The sequence below is a fragment of the Ixodes scapularis genome, unplaced genomic scaffold, assembly GCF_016920785.2.
Source record: "Ixodes scapularis isolate PalLabHiFi unplaced genomic scaffold, ASM1692078v2 PGA_scaffold0__279_contigs__length_252992795, whole genome shotgun sequence".
NCBI classification, from domain to species: domain Eukaryota; kingdom Metazoa; phylum Arthropoda; class Arachnida; order Ixodida; family Ixodidae; genus Ixodes; species Ixodes scapularis.
In genome coordinates, this window is record NW_024609835.1 from 87,783,052 (window position 1) to 87,803,572 (window position 20,521).

General features: G+C 44.6%; 1 protein-coding gene across 1 annotated transcript in view; it reads right to left on the reverse strand.

Annotated features, from left to right (window-relative positions):
- The window catches only part of LOC8030668 (E3 ubiquitin-protein ligase arkadia-A), a 67,588-nt gene that overhangs the window by 45,585 nt on the left and 1,482 nt on the right, over positions 1 to 20,521 (reverse strand). Inside the window, exons 3-5 of the mRNA XM_042288966.1 lie at positions 16,170 to 16,275; positions 13,193 to 13,441; positions 8,685 to 8,960 (exon numbers count right to left, since the gene is read on the reverse strand). Coding sequence (XP_042144900.1) covers positions 8,685 to 8,960; positions 13,193 to 13,441; positions 16,170 to 16,275 — 631 coding nt within the window. The remainder of the gene's footprint in view (positions 1 to 8,684; positions 8,961 to 13,192; positions 13,442 to 16,169; positions 16,276 to 20,521) is intronic.

Here is a 20,521-nt window from a genome sequence, read left to right on the forward strand (position 1 = left end):
GGATGCACACTCTGCAGGTTATTTTCGGAAAAAATGTTTTCAGAAATGGCGGCTAATATTGGATAAAGTCAGGTGGGTGCATAGTAATTGTTTTACTCTCGCTGACAAACTACTTAACACAATAAACATATAAGGCACTTATTTGTATCCGTCCTATAGTCACAATTACCTCACTCAAAGAAATGAACAGATGAGCAATCTGTTGTCTGTCCGCACTTCTGGTGATGGCAGAATATCGCGCACAGTATTCGCAACTCCAGCGCGCCACTCGCCCTCATGCAGACGAACGGAGAACCAGAGGAGCGGGGACGGCAGCGGCGACGGCGGCGCGGAAATGGTGGCAGGGACTGTCGGCCTTGATGCGTGAAGCCGTTTTAACGAAAAAAAGTGAGCGCGTTAAAAAAGGAATTCCTGTGCTCCGCCTTGCAACAGCGTTGCACAAAGGACCGGGATGTCTAATTTCATTAGGGAATCAAGACCAGAAATCCGCAGCATACGCTGCGGATTTCTGGTCTTGTGCATGACCGCCAGCTCAATCTGTGCTCAACGTGACGGAAAACGCTCCCGCTAATGAAGAACTCTATAGCACGGTCTACGGAAAGTCTATTCTTTGCCATAAGTAGGAGAAAAGCTCGTCGCGCAAGGGGTATGTCAAGCAATACAAATCGTTAATGGGTTCGCGTTTTAAGGCCTTTACAAGGAACATGACCATTTATTCCTAGCACTTTAAAAAGACAGAATACCCGCACTTGCTTTCAGGTCATTACAAAGCAAATAAAGAAATGCTCGAAGCATCTTAAGCGGGTCTGTGTGAGCCAGCCGTTTGTTACGAGAGCTTAGAACGCGCAGTTTTGGCCAGAGGCACCGCAATGTTGCAAATAACACGGTACAAAAAATGTACGGTGTACTACATTATTTCTTCTTGATAGAGCAATAAATAAAACCCCTAAACACTCCGATTATGTAAATAGACAGTCTTTGCATAGCGCACAACACCCCTAAACTTCAGTTGGACGTACAGCGCACTGACGTTAAACCGGCGCTACCAACTTTCACGAGCGGCTTAATAGCCGAGTTGTGCAACTTATTAAAATAGCTTAAGTATAAATGACCACAAAAAAAGTAATCTGTGTTTTTTTGGCCCTACTGCAGAACCTCTTTTTTTTTTTTTTCGGTACTCCTTAATGCATACTTTAGCTGTTTCATATCTTATATTGAACCGTCATCAAGCCTCTCGTAAAAGTTGGGGCCGTCAGTTTGACGTCAGTGGGCTGCACGGCGAACTGAAGTTTTGGAGTGTCGTATATGTGACGAGGGGTGTAAGGACTACAACATCTTTTTTTCTTTCTTTTAGAGTGATGAGCACGGCAACGCTCCTGGAGCGCACTGAAAATAGTGCTTCAAAGGCGCAGCGCGAGCTTGTGGTTGTAAGGCTACACCGCACAATAGCCTGCGATTACAAACTTCCTATCAATAACCATAGAGCAGTTTGATTACGTGTTGCAATACACTAAAACCGAGACGGTGAGCAGCGAGTTGTGAGGCTGGGACGCGAAGACACCAATACTGTGAACGCTGCTCTTCCGAAGCTTGACGGTCACCGTTCGCGGCTCACTTTTTAAAGAACTAATGGCCAGGCAAAGCGCAAACATGATACCTTCATCACCCTCAAAACATATTCTGCCACAAACAGCAACGTGGCCGGTGCCTAAAACGCGCTCGCTCACCACAAAGCTTCGCAATTTGAGGTTTCTGCGACTTTTAAATAATAACATGCTCGTTTTCTTAACATGCATTAGCATCTCCGTCACCTGTAATATGATCCCTCCCAAACCGCTTCGCATTTGTAGAGAAATAAATCCTTTTTAGCGCGCTGAACAGCGTCAGCGAGCAGGCGCACGGGATATCCTGGAGAATCAATCCCCGTCTCTTCCACCATCTTGGAACTACCGTCCCGCCACCTATAGGGCGTTGGAGTTGCGAATTGCTTCAAAGTTGGCAAAGCATCATTTTGCGATATAAATTTAACAAAATCAAATTCGGGGAATGCACACTTTGAACCAGATTTGTACTTTCCTCAGAAAGTACCAGAAAAAATACTTAAAGAAAAATCCAAGTACATACCCAGAGAGTGTACTTCGAAACCTAGTTGAAGTGGTACTTTAAGTACAATGTACTTAAGGTACTTCCCAACACTGACTTGATGACCAGTAACATCAAACCCAAACGGCATTTTCTGGCATCAAAATTTTCGTCCCAATGTCGAAAACTGATTAACGAATTTGAATGGGAATTTGAAAAGAACCAAAATGGCTCTTTCTTTTTATCGTTTTAAAAATGGCAAAAGTGGCGATTTTAGATTCTGTGCTTCAACCAGTGTTGAACCGGAACCAAACCAAAGCAAAAACTGGAAATGGACAGTTATTTTTGACCGATCCAGAACTGAACCGAAATCTCAGCTGCCACTTTGCAACTGAACCAGAAAAATTAAACACTAACCGGCTCATAATTGCTCACAGTCATTTTTTGTTTGTTAATGTCCCAAAGCAAAAAAAGCTTTCAGCCTTTCCACTCTAGTGAAGAAGGAAGAGCAGCGGAGCTGTAGCTTCTGTTCTCGGCGGTGGTTTTCCAGGCGAGCCCCCTGCTCTTATTTTGCAAGGGTACCTGAAGCGCTCGACACAGTGAAACTTTAGGCAATAGTGGCCTCGTGGTGGTTGCGGAACCATTCGCGCTGCTGCGCACATCGTCGCTTGTTCCATTCCCGTTCTTCCTCCTCCGGCAAACACAACACTCTGAACAGCTACAGTCATCTATGAGCGATGGCGGCAACCAGAGTGTTGTGTTGGTATTTGTTTGGTATCGCACACGATCCTAACGAAACTAGCCTTTAACAGCTCCGCTGTAAAAATTGGCAGAACTTTGTATTTCTATGTACTGATCATATCGTCATATACAGAACTGCAATGTACGAGAAAGTGTAGGCTCTTGTGGCGGTTTTGCATTGGCACTATGATTATTCATGTGCAACGTGGTGATGTGATGTCATCGTGTCAAAACATGCTGTCAAGTAATGTCACGTGGCCTCGTGACGTCACGTGACTTACTTTGTTAATGTTGATTTAAATTTATAACGTCACTCGATTCATTAGCGTTGCTGACACCGTGATGTCGTACGACATCATAACTTCGCATTGCGAGTCACGTGACACACTCGATTGTCATGAGCCCGAGACGAATGCTCGGGTCCATGACGATTAGCATTGCCAAACGTTTGGCTAATGGCTCATGTTCAATTGAAGATGACAGTAGCCTAACTCTAACAATGTCTGGAGCTCAGCCCATGCTCTGCCAATTCCCAGTGCACAACTATGACTAACTATGGCAGTATATAATTAGCGCTAGATCATGTGGCCGCTTTTTCTAATTGCGAGCTGAGAAGGAGAAAGCTGTATACTTGCACATGGTTGAAAAAAAACCCGAGACTGCGGGTAAACGACACAACACTAAAAAGTCTCTATAACAAAAAAAGTCTCTGTAACGACAACAATAAAAAGTCTCGGGGTTTTTTTCAACCATGTGCAATGTACACCAGCTCGTTTGCGCCCTTACATTTTGTACTGTATACTTCCTCTGTTCTTTCTGCGTCTGTCATTGCGCGAGGAGGAAAACTAATGAATATTTTTGCAAGCTACGGACGGTCAGGAATTGGTTCTTAAAGGTATTTACTGAAAATGCGAAAATTGTTGCATGACCCATTTTACATGTACATATCAGTGAGGCACCCAAACATTTTTTCGTTGTAGGAACTTGGTGCTGTACTGCCTCAGAAAGTTGTCCCCGAGAATAGAAGCATACATATTAATTCAACGTTACATAGAACTAAAAGTGTGCACGGGAGGGATACCTGAAAAGAGAGATCTATAGTGGAAAGCCAAACGTTGTCAACCACTCTAAATCTCACAGGAATGTCGTTCTCAAGTTCTTCCCCATGATTCATCCACCTCTGTATTTTGTTTAAACTTCAGTCTTTGGGTGCAAAATAAAAGCAATGGAGGATTACTTATAATGAGCGACACAAACGTGACTGTCGAATTAATATTCTCAAACGAGGAGGGAGTCCCTAAGGAATAAAACATTCTCTGAAAAAGCAGCGAAAAAAAAAAGGGGGGGGAGGGGGGGGGGTTAACATATTGTGTTGAAGTTTCCTCCACCCCGTATCGTCGGCACAGACAAAAAAGCATGGCCCCGGAAACTACTATGTCTGCAACAACAATTTTGCCAGAAAGCGCATTTTCCTAAAGACTGATGCTTGCACCTATCTTCACGATGCTGCACCAAGCAAGAATAATTTGCGCCACCAAAATACATGTCTTGCACTGAACACAAACCTTCTACAGCGTGCATTTTACACCACCGGTCTGGATTTTCTCAGCAGTACATAGTTCAATGACGTCACGTGCAAACCATGTTAAACAGTTCAGTTTTCTTGTGAAATGTGATGTTCGTAACGCGAGCAAAAGTAGATGTCCCAATTGTAAAGTTGTGCAGTATATATAGCAGTCTCGCGATGATATACGGCAGCCTAATAAAATGTTGGAGAGCGTGACTTATAATTTATAAAGCAGAGTTGTAAAGTGAGGGCCCCGAACAGACTTAAAACCGAAAAAAACATAAGCCTCCCGAGGCAGTATTTCTGAAGTTTCGAGTTCGTGCAAGCTGATGCCCACATGTGATTGATGCTAGGATTATAAGAGCGTTCCTCTCTTCTTCACATTATTTATGTTTAATTAGAAATATCATCACACTTCTACATATTCATTTATTTTGTTGCCGTAAGGCATCGTGTATCCGATTCTTTTGAAGAATACCATTTATTATCTCTCCCTTTCCGCACATTTGTGCAGAAAGAGAGAGATAAGGCAGAAAAGGAGAGACACCTTCAGATCCATCATGTGAGCACAAAATCATTTCTGCCACACCCCGCGACCTGGTGTTTCAAACTGCCAAGCAGCGAATAAGAAGAATGTTTCCGCAGATTGGCTCAACAAGTGGCGTATTTTTGAGCATCGTCCTCCCGTGTCAGTATCAAGCGATCACATGAACTTCATATAGTCAAATTTATTGATGATAATTAATCATTTAATTACAGACTGACGATTTCACAACATAAAGAGCCCTTCTCTTTTCTGGCCTTTTTATCCTCAATAGCGATGCATAAGCGATTTCGGAGAGACATAAACAAACTTCTGATTTTGAAGCCCATTTAAATAACTGTGTTCCTGACGTATATATAGCTTCTCAAACATAGAGAAGTCTATTATTGCCTTTTATGTTATGAATAGCAATTTTATGTATCTGTGGGCTGGACAGAAACTTAGTACACAGGGGTGCGTGGTGGAAGTATGATTACGTACGCAGACCGTCAGGAAGTGACCGTAACTGCCATGTCGAATACACTTTGTTCTGTTTAGCAAAAAAATCATCAATTAGCAAGAGTAATGCTTGTTTGCAAACTGAGTTAGCCGGCATCTTATTAAGAGCAAACCTCAACAGCCTGGTCAGGTCAGTTTATTCCGTATAAGAAAATGTTCACTTGGGTACACGCTAGTTTAGGTCAGATTCTAGTACAAAGGTGCGTATTAGAGTGAACAATTTTGATCACTCCTTTTTACATGATTCTTTTCCCGCATCACGGTGCTGAGTGTAAACAATGTCAATTAGGCGAACAAGTGCTGTGCTTGCTGCCCTGTGTTTCTATAAAAGGTAGAATGAAAGAGGTTGTCTTAAAACTTCTGTGACATTTTGAAAATATTATTGCTTTTAGCTGTGGCGTCGTCGTTACACATATTGTGAAATGTATTTCGTGAACTATATTTCACAATGTATATGGCAATGGGGTGCCCGTTTCATGATTTAATGCACTGCAATCAATTCCTCAGTTCAAGGGCACAACTATGATTTCAATTTTAATACTGCGACGAAAAGTTGTACCAATCACGGGTATTTTAGCTGACCTACGACACTTTGTTAAGTAAAATGTATGGGAGTGAGGTAAACAAATGAATGTTGAGTCGTATAAATACTATGTTTTGTATTTTAACCTAGATTGTCTTTTACTGTTTCGACGAAATTAAATACCGAAATTTCTTTTTTTGGTACCTAAAAATATAAAAGGATAAATGTTAAAAAAAACAAAAAACAATACAGTTACTTGTTTTATGACAGAAATAGTGCGCATTGCAAAAATATATTCTCAATTTTGAAGTTCAAACTGGTTTGAGCTGTTATTTTTGCTCCCTGGAACTAAACAGGAACTGAACCGAAATCAGTGAACCCGAACCTGGCACTCTGGCTCCAACACCTCTGAACACCAGCAAAAAAACAAGTATCTGGTGACACCTACATAATGTTTCCACTTCTTGAGTAATACAATTTCATCTCATCGCTCATCATTGTGTCTCTGCCGTCGAGGTTACTCAGTCGCTCCGAAAGCCATCGCGAACGAGTTCTGCGAATGTCGTTAAATGTTCTCTCGTGGCAGCGCACAGACGACATTCGGGGCCAACTGCATTTGCCGGAAATGACATTAATCTTCCCACGCGACAGGTGCGATAAAGTGTTAGTGGGCGTTGTGCATGCTGCTGCCTCGTTCTTAGTTTCTCCCACCTCGTGCTTTCCGACGTAAAACATTGGCCTGCTTACTTTTTCTCTATGAAGCTACAGCCAACAGCCAATCCTTAAAGGGAAGATGGGGCACTTCTACATTTGAGAAAAAACGCTTGAATTGCATTCATTTGGCCTTTAGAATAACGGATATCACAATTATATTTCAATGCGACGCGCCGGAGAGCCATAAGAGCAATTTGAAAATAGGGCTGAAGCCCCGCCTCCCTAGCCTTGGGCAGCCAAACGAGCCGTCGATGACGTCACGGACAGCGACCTGTCTTTCGCGTTTTTCTCGCGTTTAAAAATACTTGTGCGGCAAATGGTTTTGGTATTCGGGTTCACGAGGTAAAAATACACTAGAATTCACTTCTAACTCATTTTTTTTCAAGAAGCTCCGTAGCTTCCCTTTAATGGGAAACTGAAGCATTTCTGTATTTGAGGAAAGACACTTAAATCGTCTTTATTTGGCCTCCAGGATCACAAATATCGAGATTATTTTTCAATTCGGAGCACGGAGGGTGCAGATAATCTTTTTGGAAGTACCACCGAAGCCCCTCCTTCCCGGAATGTGACATCATTTCCAGAATTTTCGGAATTTCCGCTCTCACGCATCTTCAGCGCCTATCAAAGCAACGCAAGTGCACTCTTGCTACTTTTAAATCAACAGAAAAAGACTTCACGACTGGTGTCAGTGCAGGGGAATATACCTATAAGCTTGCAATTGCCCTGCGCTGCCCACACGAGCGAAGCGCACTTGGCGGTTGAAAGATCCTTTGATGAAGTAACAAATCGGAGGTGTTTAGCGTGTTCTCACGTTTAGTTACATCTTTGGGGAAAACGAACGTGGTATTCAGATTCAGGGGATAAAAATACTGTAGAATTTACCACAACTTCAGTTTTTTCAAGAACCTCTTCAGCTTCTGATTAAGGCTAGTTCACACATTTGCATTGAGAAGAGAAATCCAGGATAGATAGAGAACGCTTCCACAAGATACTGCCTTCTGCACAGAGAGATATATCGCATATTGGCTGAGTCAGACCAACAGCAGCCATGAGCACCATCACGTCACAAAATCACAGTGTGCGCTCGCTTGTAACCATTTACAACGAGAGATCATGCTGGTGCCATCTATCAGGTCACCCTGGAACACTTTCCATGAGCAATTTCTTATTTCTGTGCCCGTCATTCTTTTACCGAGGGCTCGGAATACTTCTGACAACACCGTAAGCGACAATCGATAGTAAATGGTGCATAGATTTTATCTCGCAAATACTACAAAACCCTCGGTCTAGTCACATACATAGTTCCAGGTCTTCTTCGAAGGATGACACCAGTGAGTCCCACTGATCTTTGGTGTGCACTTTCGTCGTAAGCCCCCCTCCGAGAGATTGCGAAGCGTGCTCCGACACGGTCAAACGGAAACGCACGAACAGACCTTTACTTTTCCTTTACGATGCTACGGCCTTCTTCGACTCGGTTGGCTTCCAACGGTAAAAGTATGGTGCCCGGAACGCGTCTCCGACCAACGCACAACTGCCGCCAATGTCGTAAAAGCATCACGCTGTTGCTCGCCGCGATCCCCGTGCCGTCACGACGGCAGCGGTGGACGTGCAAGATCCCCGTCTCGCTGCAAATCGCTCATCGGTTCTAGAGCCGCGGAAGGGTTGGCAGCCAAGAGTCAGGACCATGCAACGACGGCAATGCTCGCATTGGCACGTGCTTTCTGCCCAGCTACTACGCCTGACCGCTGGGATTGCGACGTCCGACGACGAAACGCTCCCTTTTGCGACGCCGTTTGTTGCCACTTCGCGACCGTTTTCTACGTACAGGCGCATGGAGGTAGGAAGCTTCTGGAGGCGACACGAGGCCACCAGCTTCACCTCTGGTGGCCTTGTTTCGCCTCCAAAAGTTTCCCGCCTCCATGTATGGGCGGGACAGCTAGGACACCAAACGTGCTGGCCGAAGATGCGTTCCGGGCATTGTAGATAAAGGGCAAGAAGGTACCGAGAGCGCTCACCAGGCGTGCCGCAGCCCCTCCTTCTGCCGGACGTTCTGTCCCGGGAAGCGGCGTCCTCTGCCATAACGTTGTCTTCGGCCGCATGCTGCTGCCTCCAGAGCACGGACGAGGACTCGGCCGTGGGTGGGTACATCTTGCGCGGCTTCTCCTTCTTGCGGTGCTCCGTCTCGCTCTCGCTTAGCAGGCGCTTGCGGTGGCGTGCCTCGAAGCTCTCCGCCCTGCACCAGTCGTGGTTCACCGAAGGGGCCTCCGCACTGGCCAGGAGGGCACCCCCATCTGCGGGGACGGCAACGGGAAAAATGCGGGTCAAAATGTGCAGGCGAGTCGCATACGTGACTCTGGTGTCCTTTGTTCCCGAGGAGGCGGGTGCAATAATGAACCACGAGTCTCATACATTCGCACGGCGGGGATTGTCAGTACTTATAAGAATGCGAAGCGTGGACTCTACTTGGCAAACATTCATTTTGTATTCTGCCTGTCCTAATAATAGGCAGAAAAAAAAAATTTTTTTTCTAGGTTTAGTGTTTTTTTTGAGAGGCTTTAGTTAGCATTAAACCTAAAGCCCCTTAATAAAATCCACACTTTGCATTCTTATAAATACCGACAATCACCGCTGCGTGAACGTGCGAGACGGGGGAGTGCTTTGCCGTCGTTTGCTTCCAAGGGCCGCACGAGGCAAGGGCCTTGTGCATTTGATGATACAGTGAAACCTCGTTGTAACAAACTTCCATGTAACGAAACCCCCGATGTAACGAAGTACATAAATTTTTTCTAACCGCAAGTGTATGCACGCCATGTATTTTTGACTTCCAAGTAACGAAGTCCCGTTTGCCGAAGTTTCAATGTAACGAAATTTCATTGGCAATTTGTTACAAACTTCTGGGTCCCAAAGAAAATTTTGGGAAGCACATGCGCTGAAATGGGCTTCCCATAAAGCGGAAAGGGTGAAACGGGCCGAATCTGGCGAGTGTGGTGTACAGAACGGCTACTAGAGGACACTAGAGCCACCGCCGCTTCATCCGTCGGCTTCGTTCGCGCTGCATAGTTTGTTTCGAGGCCTAATTAAACACATGCGTTTCTCACTGTCCTGGGTGATGGAGCCTTGAAGGTGATGGAGCCGCCTCTGACAATGTCCACCTCGACGACTTTCTATTCGCGACTCCAGCAAAACGGACACCACCAAGCGGGAAAACCGGGAACCAGCCGGTCCAGGTCGCTCCGCGCCCCTCCGCGTCTCTTGTGGCTTTCGCGGACACGTGTTGTCAGCGCGGTGGCGAACAACGTAATTTGACGAAGGTCCGAAAATTTCTCAAGTTTGCCTAAGTGTTCATTAGTGTGGTGAAGCCTCAGTACATTGTTTTCTTCCATCACGTGTTTGAAAGCCCATTCACTCCGCAACACACGGTCGCGTGCTTTCCATTTCTTGAATAGGGAGGAATCGCGGAAAAACGTTTTGATTTCTTGTCTGTCTCGAATCACATTCGAAGTGACGACTGCTTGGTAACTGATAAGGGGCTTCTTTGTAAGGATGTAGAACAGTGGGAGGATGACAAACGAGGCCTTTCACTGGAGGGAACACCAATGTTGCAGTGAAGTGAATGGGAAGGTTCGATAGCCACTTTTTTTGAGTTTGGTTGTGTTTGATTAGCTTCAAGTTTGTGCCACCCACGCCGGTCGGTGGGTTGGCTATTCATCTTGGCTGCTTTTCGTCGAAAAAGCCTCTGGGCCACTCTGAAGGAGTTGGGCTTATTTCGTCATTACTTGATTCAGGAAAACCTGCTCGCTGCAAATGATGAATGACGGAAATTTTCTGTTTTCAAAAGGTGGGGGACGCGTCTCGCAACATTAGAAGCTGTTACGGCATTTTGATCTATCAAGCCTCCAATATAAATATTATACCCCCGTCGAAGCCAGCAGCAATATATGTCTACATTGCTCAGGTTGACCGGCCACAAAAAATACTTATTTTCTCCGTTCAGGATCCAAAGCAAAGTTCAATGCGGAGAGGTTCTGCGTGAACTCCAGTGAAGACTCTTCATTTTGTCTCCGTGCTGCCGGTTAGAACTATTTGGCTAAGTTTAGGTAGTATCTCTCTGTCTGTCAAATATACTTTTATTCAGCAGTTCACCTAATAGCTAGTCAACTAAGCTCATAATTCAACCTGAAGAATATACTAATACCGCTTCAGTGGTACCCCCATAGTACGTGATATAATACATACCCGCTCGTCAAAATGACTTCTCGATTGCTACAAAACCTGAATTGAAATACGAGTATCAGGGGCTTAGTGGGGTGCCGGCGGGTTAACATGATCCTTGGCTCAAGAAGCGCTTGCTTAATTTTCGTAATTTTCGTGCAGCCTGAGTTGTTGACAGGGCAGACGACTCGCGGATACGCACAAAAGCTCGATTTCGCCGACAGATTAGCCGGATGGTCGAGGCATGCGAGTTGGCTGAAAATTATTGTCGGCGGAAGAATTCTGCGGTCATTGCCGCTTTTCTGAGATGATCAAAAGTGATTAGTATATTACCGACTCTCCAGAGCCCATATAGTTTCGGTTTTGAACGAAGTCTCCGAAACGACAGTTTGACATGAAAAGAACAAAAAACACCGGGAAAACAAAACTATGCTTTGCGAGTTTATGTGCACCGGCTACACTTAACCGTCTGAGTTCAAATAGCTATAAAATTGGGCATTAAACAAAATAAAATCTGTTAAATTGAACGCGCCACCTGTTCAGGCGGCCCGGCCGAGCCGACGCGACCTGGACTCAGCCGCCATGTTTGTTCGGTGGTGGCGCCCCCTATAGGTCGCTGGAGTCGCGAATATGCCGACTCTGCTGTCATTGCGATGGAGGAGGTGACCGACGAGGCGATAGCTAGCGATGTTTGTGGGAACTCGCAAAACGGGGACGGACATCGAGCCTGATGAGCAAGACACCTGCTATGTGCCCAGTAACCGCGAGGTGGTGGACGCGATTGATGTCTTGTGGCGGTTCGCGATCACACTGCAAGACGAAGACGCGATGCATGCCGTCTGGCTATGCGAACGTCGTGTGATGCCAATAATAATGCCAAGAGTGGCCCAGAAAAAGGTGACGGATTACTTTCAACCGAAATAGAGGCGTCCTTGGTGACTTTTGTGCACCGGAGAAACATTTGGGGAAACTTTCTTTAATGATAGCCTCGAACTTCTATGTAGCAGAATTTCAATGTAATGAAGTAAATTCCTAATTTTACCAACTTCGTTACATCGAGGTTTGACTGTACTTGTAAGAAAAACACAAAAACATTGAGGGGCTTTAGTGCAACTGCAGGTAGCTCAGTGACATTTTGCAACATAATGGCTGCATTATGAAGTGCAGTTTAGTGTGCTTCTTGGTTCATGAGGTCTCTGGAACTGTCTGCAGTATCCCTAGTGACTGTATGTTGGGTCCTCCAATTTGATCTGGCAGCTGGTTTAAATGAGTCAACTAACTGTCTTTGGGCCCATGATTTGACCAAAAGAAAAATATTCTCTTATAGGCAGGGCTATCAACCTTTAAGAAGAACTTTAGTTAGAAATACAATCTCATTCTTACAACTCTTTCCCGTCAGTTATTTGCAGAAAATTAATGTTCCGATTACTTTTATAATAACTCGAGGGATCAACAGGTGCTGCGAATGGCCACCAACGACTCATTTTTATATGCAAGAGATACCTGCATAGTTCCCTTTTCGTTCAGCACTCTGCTCACGGCAGTGTTTGGGGTAGTGACTGTATACAGCATCGATAATACTAGATCAATGTGATTTTGTGTAGTTTTCAGAATCATCATGATAAGTTATTAACCAAACTAATTTCCAAGTTGCCCCAAACTATAACCAAGTGACACTTAACTTTCATTGAAACTTACAAAACGTGTGTTAGTTAACAAAATTGTAACTACCGTAATATCACGACAAAGAGCCGACCTAAAAGCGAAAGCAGATCGGGTGAGTATATGGAGTAAGCTAACTTACAATGTGTGATAAAAAAATGATAAAAAAAAAATCTAGTTTTAGATGTTGCGGTTTGCGAAACTTGCGATTGCAGGGATGAACCAAAGACGACAGTCCTTCCCTCATCTCCCGTCGAGGCTAAGTAACACTGTTTCTGCCGAGGTCACCACTGGCCAGCGTCCTGCAATTACTAGAAGTTGGCCATCTTTAGGTGTCTAAAAAATAATGAATACTGCCAAAAAGAGTGGGCGGGTAATCTTTCAAGGTAGGGCTGGGCGTCCCTCGGATGTTACGATAATTAAAGCAGCCTAAATGCTTATTAGTCACTTTAAAACAGCTAGCCCCCCCAATTAATTTTGATACTTTAAAACAGAGCTGCAGCTAAAGAGAACTTTTTTTTGTGCGGGGAAGAGGGTTGGATTTCATCCCCACAAGCCCCCTCCCCCTTCAGGCTATGCCACTGCTTTCCAGCTCTGCCTTTAGGAACATGGGGCTGCCGAAGCCGCGACTCCCGAGGCAAGGCCCCACCTGACAGGTAGACGGAGGCCTCCGGGTGGTGGGCGGCCGAGAGACGCACGTCCATGCGGAGGTCTGCCAGGGAGAGCAGCGAGTGGGGCGGCCCGGGCCCGTACGGGTGGTAGGGGCTCAGGGGTGCCGTGGCCGCCGTGGCCCGCCGCTGGTACTCGTGGGGGTGCCGGCGGCGGCTGTCCGCGGCCTCGCTCTCCTCTTCCGCAGAGGCAAACAGCGGGGACCCACACTCGATCGGGATTTCCGGCACTGCGGCGCCCCACAAAAAAAGAGGGTAAGAAACTTCTCTAGCTTTTTATTTTTCTTTTTAAGACAAAGCAAGGGTGTTTTTATAGTAACTGACAGTTTAAGAACGGCGAAGAGGTCTTCGAGTCATCCCGCCTCCAGAGAGGGCTTCCTTCCTTTAAGGACGCTTCGGCGCCTCACAATTTTTTAGCGTCCCATGCAGTCGGAGCGTTATGAAGGCTGGGCGGCCTGAAGACACACCCTGCACTTGTCCTGTTGTTGAATACTATAGCTGTCTGAAGAATGCGGTCACTGATCCTAACACTTTTCTAATTGCGTAGGAATAATACAACAATTTCAAGTCCTATCCCCGTCTCCTGCCGGTAAATTCCTCGTTATTCACATTTCCTCTACTACCGTCTTGTTCACTGGCCCCACTTACACTTGTCCATTCGTTGTGTCATTTCTTCTCTCCCGCGTCTTGCATATTTCTACTTCTAGCAGTGCACATGCCCATTCAAAACAGAGTTAAATCAACTAGCACCTACTAAAGCTTTTCTCCACCAACTTCTGCGTAAAAAAAATGAAAGCCGTTTACAAATCCCTGTAATGCCGAATTGGAGCGCAGCTCTTGAGGAGGAGTAGGGAAGGGTACTGAGGGGGGTCACGTCACCTGTGGGTAGTCACGTGACCTCGGGGGGGGGGGGGGTCACGTGACGCCCCCCCCCCCCCCCCCCCCCCCCCGGTTACGCTGACGCCGCTCAGGCTGAAAACGGGCCCCTAAGAGCTGCCGGTTAAAGTACAGGCGAGCTGGTGTGAGTTATACATGATGATTAAAACCTGAGACTGTGGTTTGAAAAGCAGAAAATCGCGAAGTAAAAAGAAAAAAGGACAGACAACGTCTCAATTTGAGACGCTGTCTGTGCCTTTTTCTTTTTACTTCACGATTTTCCGTTTTTCAAACCACAGTCTCAGGTTTTCAATCATCATGTATAACTTCTTCGTGCTGTCGGTGCAGAAACTTCACATTGTGGCAATTCCCCGGCTCCTCTTTGATGCGACCTTTCCTCAAACACGCGCAGAAACAAGCTCGGAAGTGTTGCAACTGTTACGGATGCATATGGTAAACTCTGAACATGGCAAACCACCGGGAAACAGAAGCACTTTAGCGAGATCTGCACTACCATCGGATGATCCCACTTAATTTTTTTTTTTTTTTTTACCACTTCAACAGGCCAGGGTAAGTGTAGCTAAACAATGATTCTTCTGAAACTAAACCAAAGCAATGCACCAGAATCAAGCTAAACTGCAATTTCCTACAAAGACAAGTAGCTTAAAGAAAATGACTTCCTTGCTCCTTTAAGAAAACTATAAAATGATTTTGTGGCATTTACTAAATAGTAACGCCAATAAATCCTCAATGTTCACAGGACCCAAAGCAGGAATCTGTTTCCATTTCAGTGTGTTAGTTTCTACAGGAAGAAAACAATTAAGACACAAGTTGGTTTTCTTCTTTATCTCGCCAGCAAGATGTGTGGTCACGCGTATTGAGACAGTAAGGGCCCCAGAAGTGCTTTGGCAGCCATTCTTCAGGCTTGGCGTTCTCTCACCGGCTTGAGGTTACAATGTTCATCGGTGTTACACGCCTGCGTTGGCAATGCTTATGGCATGTGCTGTGCATCGACATTGTTAGTTATTCAATTTTTGTCACGGCTTTTATCGTCAATGAATATGAACGGAACAAATTGATTGCTACAGAGTGCAGTCCCGAGTGATGCAGATGGATTTGGCTGATGTGCTTGGACATTGCGGATGAATCCCGATGAAAGGGCAGAGAGCTTTGCAAACGAAAAGAGAAGAAACAGACTGCCCTTATTTCTAACACTTCAGTGAACATCATGTGTTGCTCTCTACCGTAGTGTGCTTGATTTCTTTTAGCCCACTAAACTAAACAACAGCAGCAGCGGTCGGTAAAATGAAAACCCGACAGTGTTTCATGGTTCCTTTAATGCTCATCTTCATTCATATTGCTGTCTCTGGTTTCCTACCATGTCTATACTACATCAGCTTGTTTATACAGGGTGTTTTATTAGTCTCTAAAAACTCATGCTGCAATCCTGCAGCTTTTTTCAGACCCTAGTCACAAATGTATGGTTTGTGGAAAAAATAAACTGATATGATTTGATTTAAAAAAAGATACGAAAACTACAATAATGCGATCTGTGCAGGTGAGTTATAAGGCCAGGGGGCATAATATATAGGGGGCGAATCGTCACAATAAGTCAAACAATTGACTAAAATTTATGTTTTTAATTAGTGAAAATAAACATATGGATCCACATTTTCACACTGCCAGCCTTGTGGCTGCTGCATGAGTGGCAATTTTAGTGCACCATTTCACTTCCCAAGCGCTCCAGATCCTTCTATAATTTGCTAATGTAAGGTTTTCGACAAAGGTTAGCTAGTTTCTAATTGGAACTATATATGTTAATTTTCACTAATTCAACAGTGAATTAACAGATTGTAGTCCATTATTCGGCTTTTTGTGACGATCAGCTGTTATGTCACACTGGCTGTATAACTTACCTGCAAAGAGCGCATTAGAGTAGCCTGTCACAGCTTTTCTTTAAAACAAACCTGTAAAGCCTCGAAAAAAACACCCTGTACACCCAAAGTATATGAAATAGCTGTTTGGCAAATCGCCTGCATGCACAATCCACGCACAAAGAGCCGCCCGAGCGGGCAGACGCACCATTGGGGAGCTCGGCGGAGGACTGTGTGACCGTGGCCCCGAAAGCTGTCTCGAAAATGGACGACAGCGAGGGTGGAGGGCTCTCAGGGATTCTCTCCTGTGCCACCTGAAGCCCAACAAAGTATGCCGTTGGAGACGCTTCGCCACACAACCTCTTGGGCACCTTTACTGTAGTCACTGACAAGGTGGGCATGGCAAGGAGGAGTTTCAGTTATCCCCGTCTCCAGCACGAGCCACCTGCCTTCAACAATGCTTTGGTGTCTCGCGAGCATCGAGCACCCAAAGCACAATGAAAGGCAACGAGAGCGTGCCGAAGGCCGGGCGGTCGAGAGGACGCAATGCTGCTTTCCCTTGTCAGTGACTACAGAAACCTGCAACGCGTTTACTCATGACGGCGGAAGAAGGTTGTCGAGAAGGGTTGAGAAAAAGAATGATGGCCGCAACACAGCCGTCATTTTGTGCAGCATCGGTTATAAAAGACAGAGAAGTGGATTAGAATTGATGAAACAAAATTGGACAGAAAACAAGACCGAAGCGACAACAGAATTGACTGAACAGAAATAATGAGGGAAAGCAATATAATAACTAATTAGGAAAGATTCTAAAATGGCAACTTTTTTTTCTTTATTAATTTAACTGAAGTTTCGATAGCAATTATGCCTACACACCTTTTAGGTGGACATGACTTTAGGCAGGCATTGCTTGCATTATTTTTTTCGGTCTCAAAACACATGAAACCCTATAGACTTTTTTCTATGCATAAAATAAATTGAACATATTGCTTGTTTGTTGTCTTTCATTTTAGGGGGAATAGAAAGGAGATACCAGGAATAATGTCAGCACTGGTAACCGCCATCAGTCGTCTGTGCACCCTAGCTTTCGAAGTCTACAAAAGCTGTTGGTGTTTGAAAAATGCATTGTGAACACTGTGATGCTTGTTTCTCTTCCAAACTAGTGCAAGTTTTGTGGGAATCAATATATCAAAGTGCATCATGAACGTGGTGAGCCCTTGCTAACAGGTGCAAGCTTTGTGAAGATCTGAGGCGCTACGCATGATGTCTCCTCCGACGTTGCTTGTTCTAGATACCACATAATAAACACTGTCCTCCTCAATGAGCTACTCATGAAAGTTGCAGTCTGCAAGATGTGTCAAAAGAGGCAGCCATAAACTTTGGACAAGCACGGTGGTCTCATGTCGGCTATCTCTGCAACCCGAGATTTTTGCGAAGAGGTCTACATCTTCTGTACGTCACACCTTGTCAGAAGCGCTTGTGAAGTGAATATTTGGGCTCATATACCCAACAAAGTAAGAAAAAAAGAGTGAGGATGTAGGCTCCGGCTTTAAGTGTCACGCCAAGTGTGTTTTGTGATGTGACCACGATCCGCATGTACGACGCCCGGATAAAAAAGGCAAACTTTCAAGCCCCTGCCGAAAAACAAAAAAACAAAAAAAAAGGATCAAGGCAAGTAAGTGCTTGGGGAGACTTCCCAAGGCAATGCAATTAAAATAATACAGAAGACTATGCACCAGGCACATTATAGGATTGTGATTGAGCAGTCAAACTTTCAATTGCGATTTTTGAAAAACACTACTTTTGCCAAATAGGAGGACCATTTTCTCCATGACGAACACGCGTTTCTCAGAGATTTTCTTGTCAGTTGTTACTACATGCCTGTTGCATTGGCTGAACCAAATTAATTTTATATAATTGCCCTAAAGGACAAAAATTTAACCCCTATTATATGAGAGTTTATCTTGAAAGAATGATAAAAGCAATTATTATTATTGTGCTTCAAAAGAAAGCTCACACTGTTGGGAACAACTGGGAAAGATTTCAGTGGCTTAGTTAGATTAGGCATGTCTAAAATGTTCCTTAACTAGAGTAAAAAAATTGCAAAATTGTTTTTTCAGCAAGTTTAACATGTTTCAGTGTTTCTAAACTAAACTTGATATGCAGCAAGTGAAAACCCATAAAAAAAACGTCCTGGGAGGTTTAAACTTGATTTTTAAAAGGTAGCCGAGACAACGGCAAGACAAGTTAAAGGGGCGGTGCAACGATATTCAATTGGAATGTTTTTCACTTTACACGAGCTTACTGGCACTAGTGGGACTCAAGGATACTCGCACGCAACGCCACTGACCAAGAAGCTCCTTTGTTGCACTGTAATTTCGAGGACAAAACCGAGCGTTTTCATTCAATCTCTCCTTCGCAAAACCTGATGACGTAGCTGGGCGGTAGCAGTACCGCCCAGTGACGATATTTGAATGCAGCTCATAGATTGGACCCGAGCATTGCGTCGGCACTCGATTTGGGCTCGTGATAATCGATAGCTCGACAAGCATTTGGGTAGTGTCCTGTGTCCAATCGCTGCAATGACGACAACAGCCGAACCATAACAATGTCTGGAATGCAGCGTGTGTCCCGTGCCTTGCCAACCCCAGCGCATAGCTATGATCAACATTGGCGGCATATATTCGGCTCCAGATCATGTGGCCTCTTGTTCTGGCTGCGAGTTGAGGGGGTGAGCTCTGCTCGTTTTTCTTAATTTTTTTCTGCGACTTCGATTGCGTGTGGTGAAAAAGGAATGGGTATTTCACAGGTCATTAACGTCAGGGATCCGCTCTAAGCGGTATTTCCGCAAAATACAAAACTCGTTGCATCGCCCCTTTAAAGCCCCATGTCAGCCCCCAATCAGTAGACATAGTTTCAGTTTCATAGTGCTTAATTTTAGAGTAATTTCTGTATTATAAATTCGAATAAATGTTCCAATTATAGACGGTTATCATACTCAAAATTATGGGTACATTCGTTCACAATAAACTCCAATTAGGAATTCCCAATCTGGAATGTCGTTAAAGCACTCGTGACATGGCAGCACATTTGACTTTTTTAGTGCAACGAAGAGAAATTGATGAATTAGTTAAAACATGCCAATGAAACAAAAAGTACTTTCCCTTATGTCCAGTACAAAAACTCTATACATACTCTAGAAATAGCACACAAAATCATATTTTTCCTAGCTATACTTTCACCTAATATTTTATCTAGATGTCACCTATACCCCATGGTGTCCACATTAATTCTCACTGATTTGTGTGGTATACTACAGGAGAAAGAAAGGAAGTACAATAACGAAATCGACACAAATATGAAGAGCAACTTGGAAAACCTGAGACTTTCATTACTCGCCAGCACCACTCAACAATGTAAGAGCAAGTAATAGAGTTTGATCAGCAAAAGGCGCAAGTTGTCGTGTGGTTCGCCAGACATGAATCGGCCCTTAAAGTACAGCGTCTAACCAGGCAAACATATGAAATCAATCCACCTGGCAGGAGCATTATCACAAACTTTTGGAGACTGGCGGCGTGCAGAGGGTGTAAGGCAGTGGGACGAAGGCTTTGGCAGCAGAATTAAATTACCCACCAGCGCCATTACCTAGGTGGAGCTGGAAGATAGTGACATGGACGGATAAGGACACCGTCAATTTGAAATGCAGACAACGCGAGTTGCTCTTCATACTGCATGGTGTCGGTCTTCTTATCATACCTCGTTTCTTTTTTTCTAACACACCGCACAATTAGGTGAAAAGCCATAAAGGCATCCTGTATTTAACACCACCTCTCCAACGCTTTTACTCATTATTCCATATTGCAAAGGTCCTCACTTTTCCTGTTCAATAAAAACCAATCTAAAAAAAATCCCATGGAAACAGGCTTTCACGCATTTAATCCATTATCATGTCGCACGGAAATTAAGAACAATATGTACAAGGCTGTCGCCAGGGAAATGTGTTCCAACAGCACACTCGTGTTAACGAACGCGACCGACTGCTCAGTTGGCAGCTGTTCACAGCAAAAGCTTGGCAGAGACCAGCTTTGTCAAGTGGAAAGAACTTAATTTCTGGAATGGAAAACAATTTTCAGCCTACATTACAACATCTTACGCCCAGTAATTCAGCCTTCAATCTTTGGTTCGATTAGAAGAAAGAAAAATAATTCTCTGATTGTCTTCGATTGACAGGATAGTGGGTAGACTTCAATCCTAGAAATAGTGGGTAGACCTTGAGGTCTACCCACTATTTCTTTTTTTTTTTTTCAACCAGCCAATAAGAACTTGGCATTCTGACATCATTGCAACTCCTGTTCAAGAACACAAACTTGCACTCCACACAGTATGCTGCAACATAAGAGTGGAGAAGCCTTGCTTATAAAGCTCTGCTCAACACAATTGGTGGTTTCTTCTCTGGTGAGGTGGAAAGAGTAGAGGTCTTTGTGGAGGGGCTTGTCCTGCTATTCTGTGCACCCCAATCATGTAAAAGCTGCACATACCCTATACCCTAAGGCTTGTTAG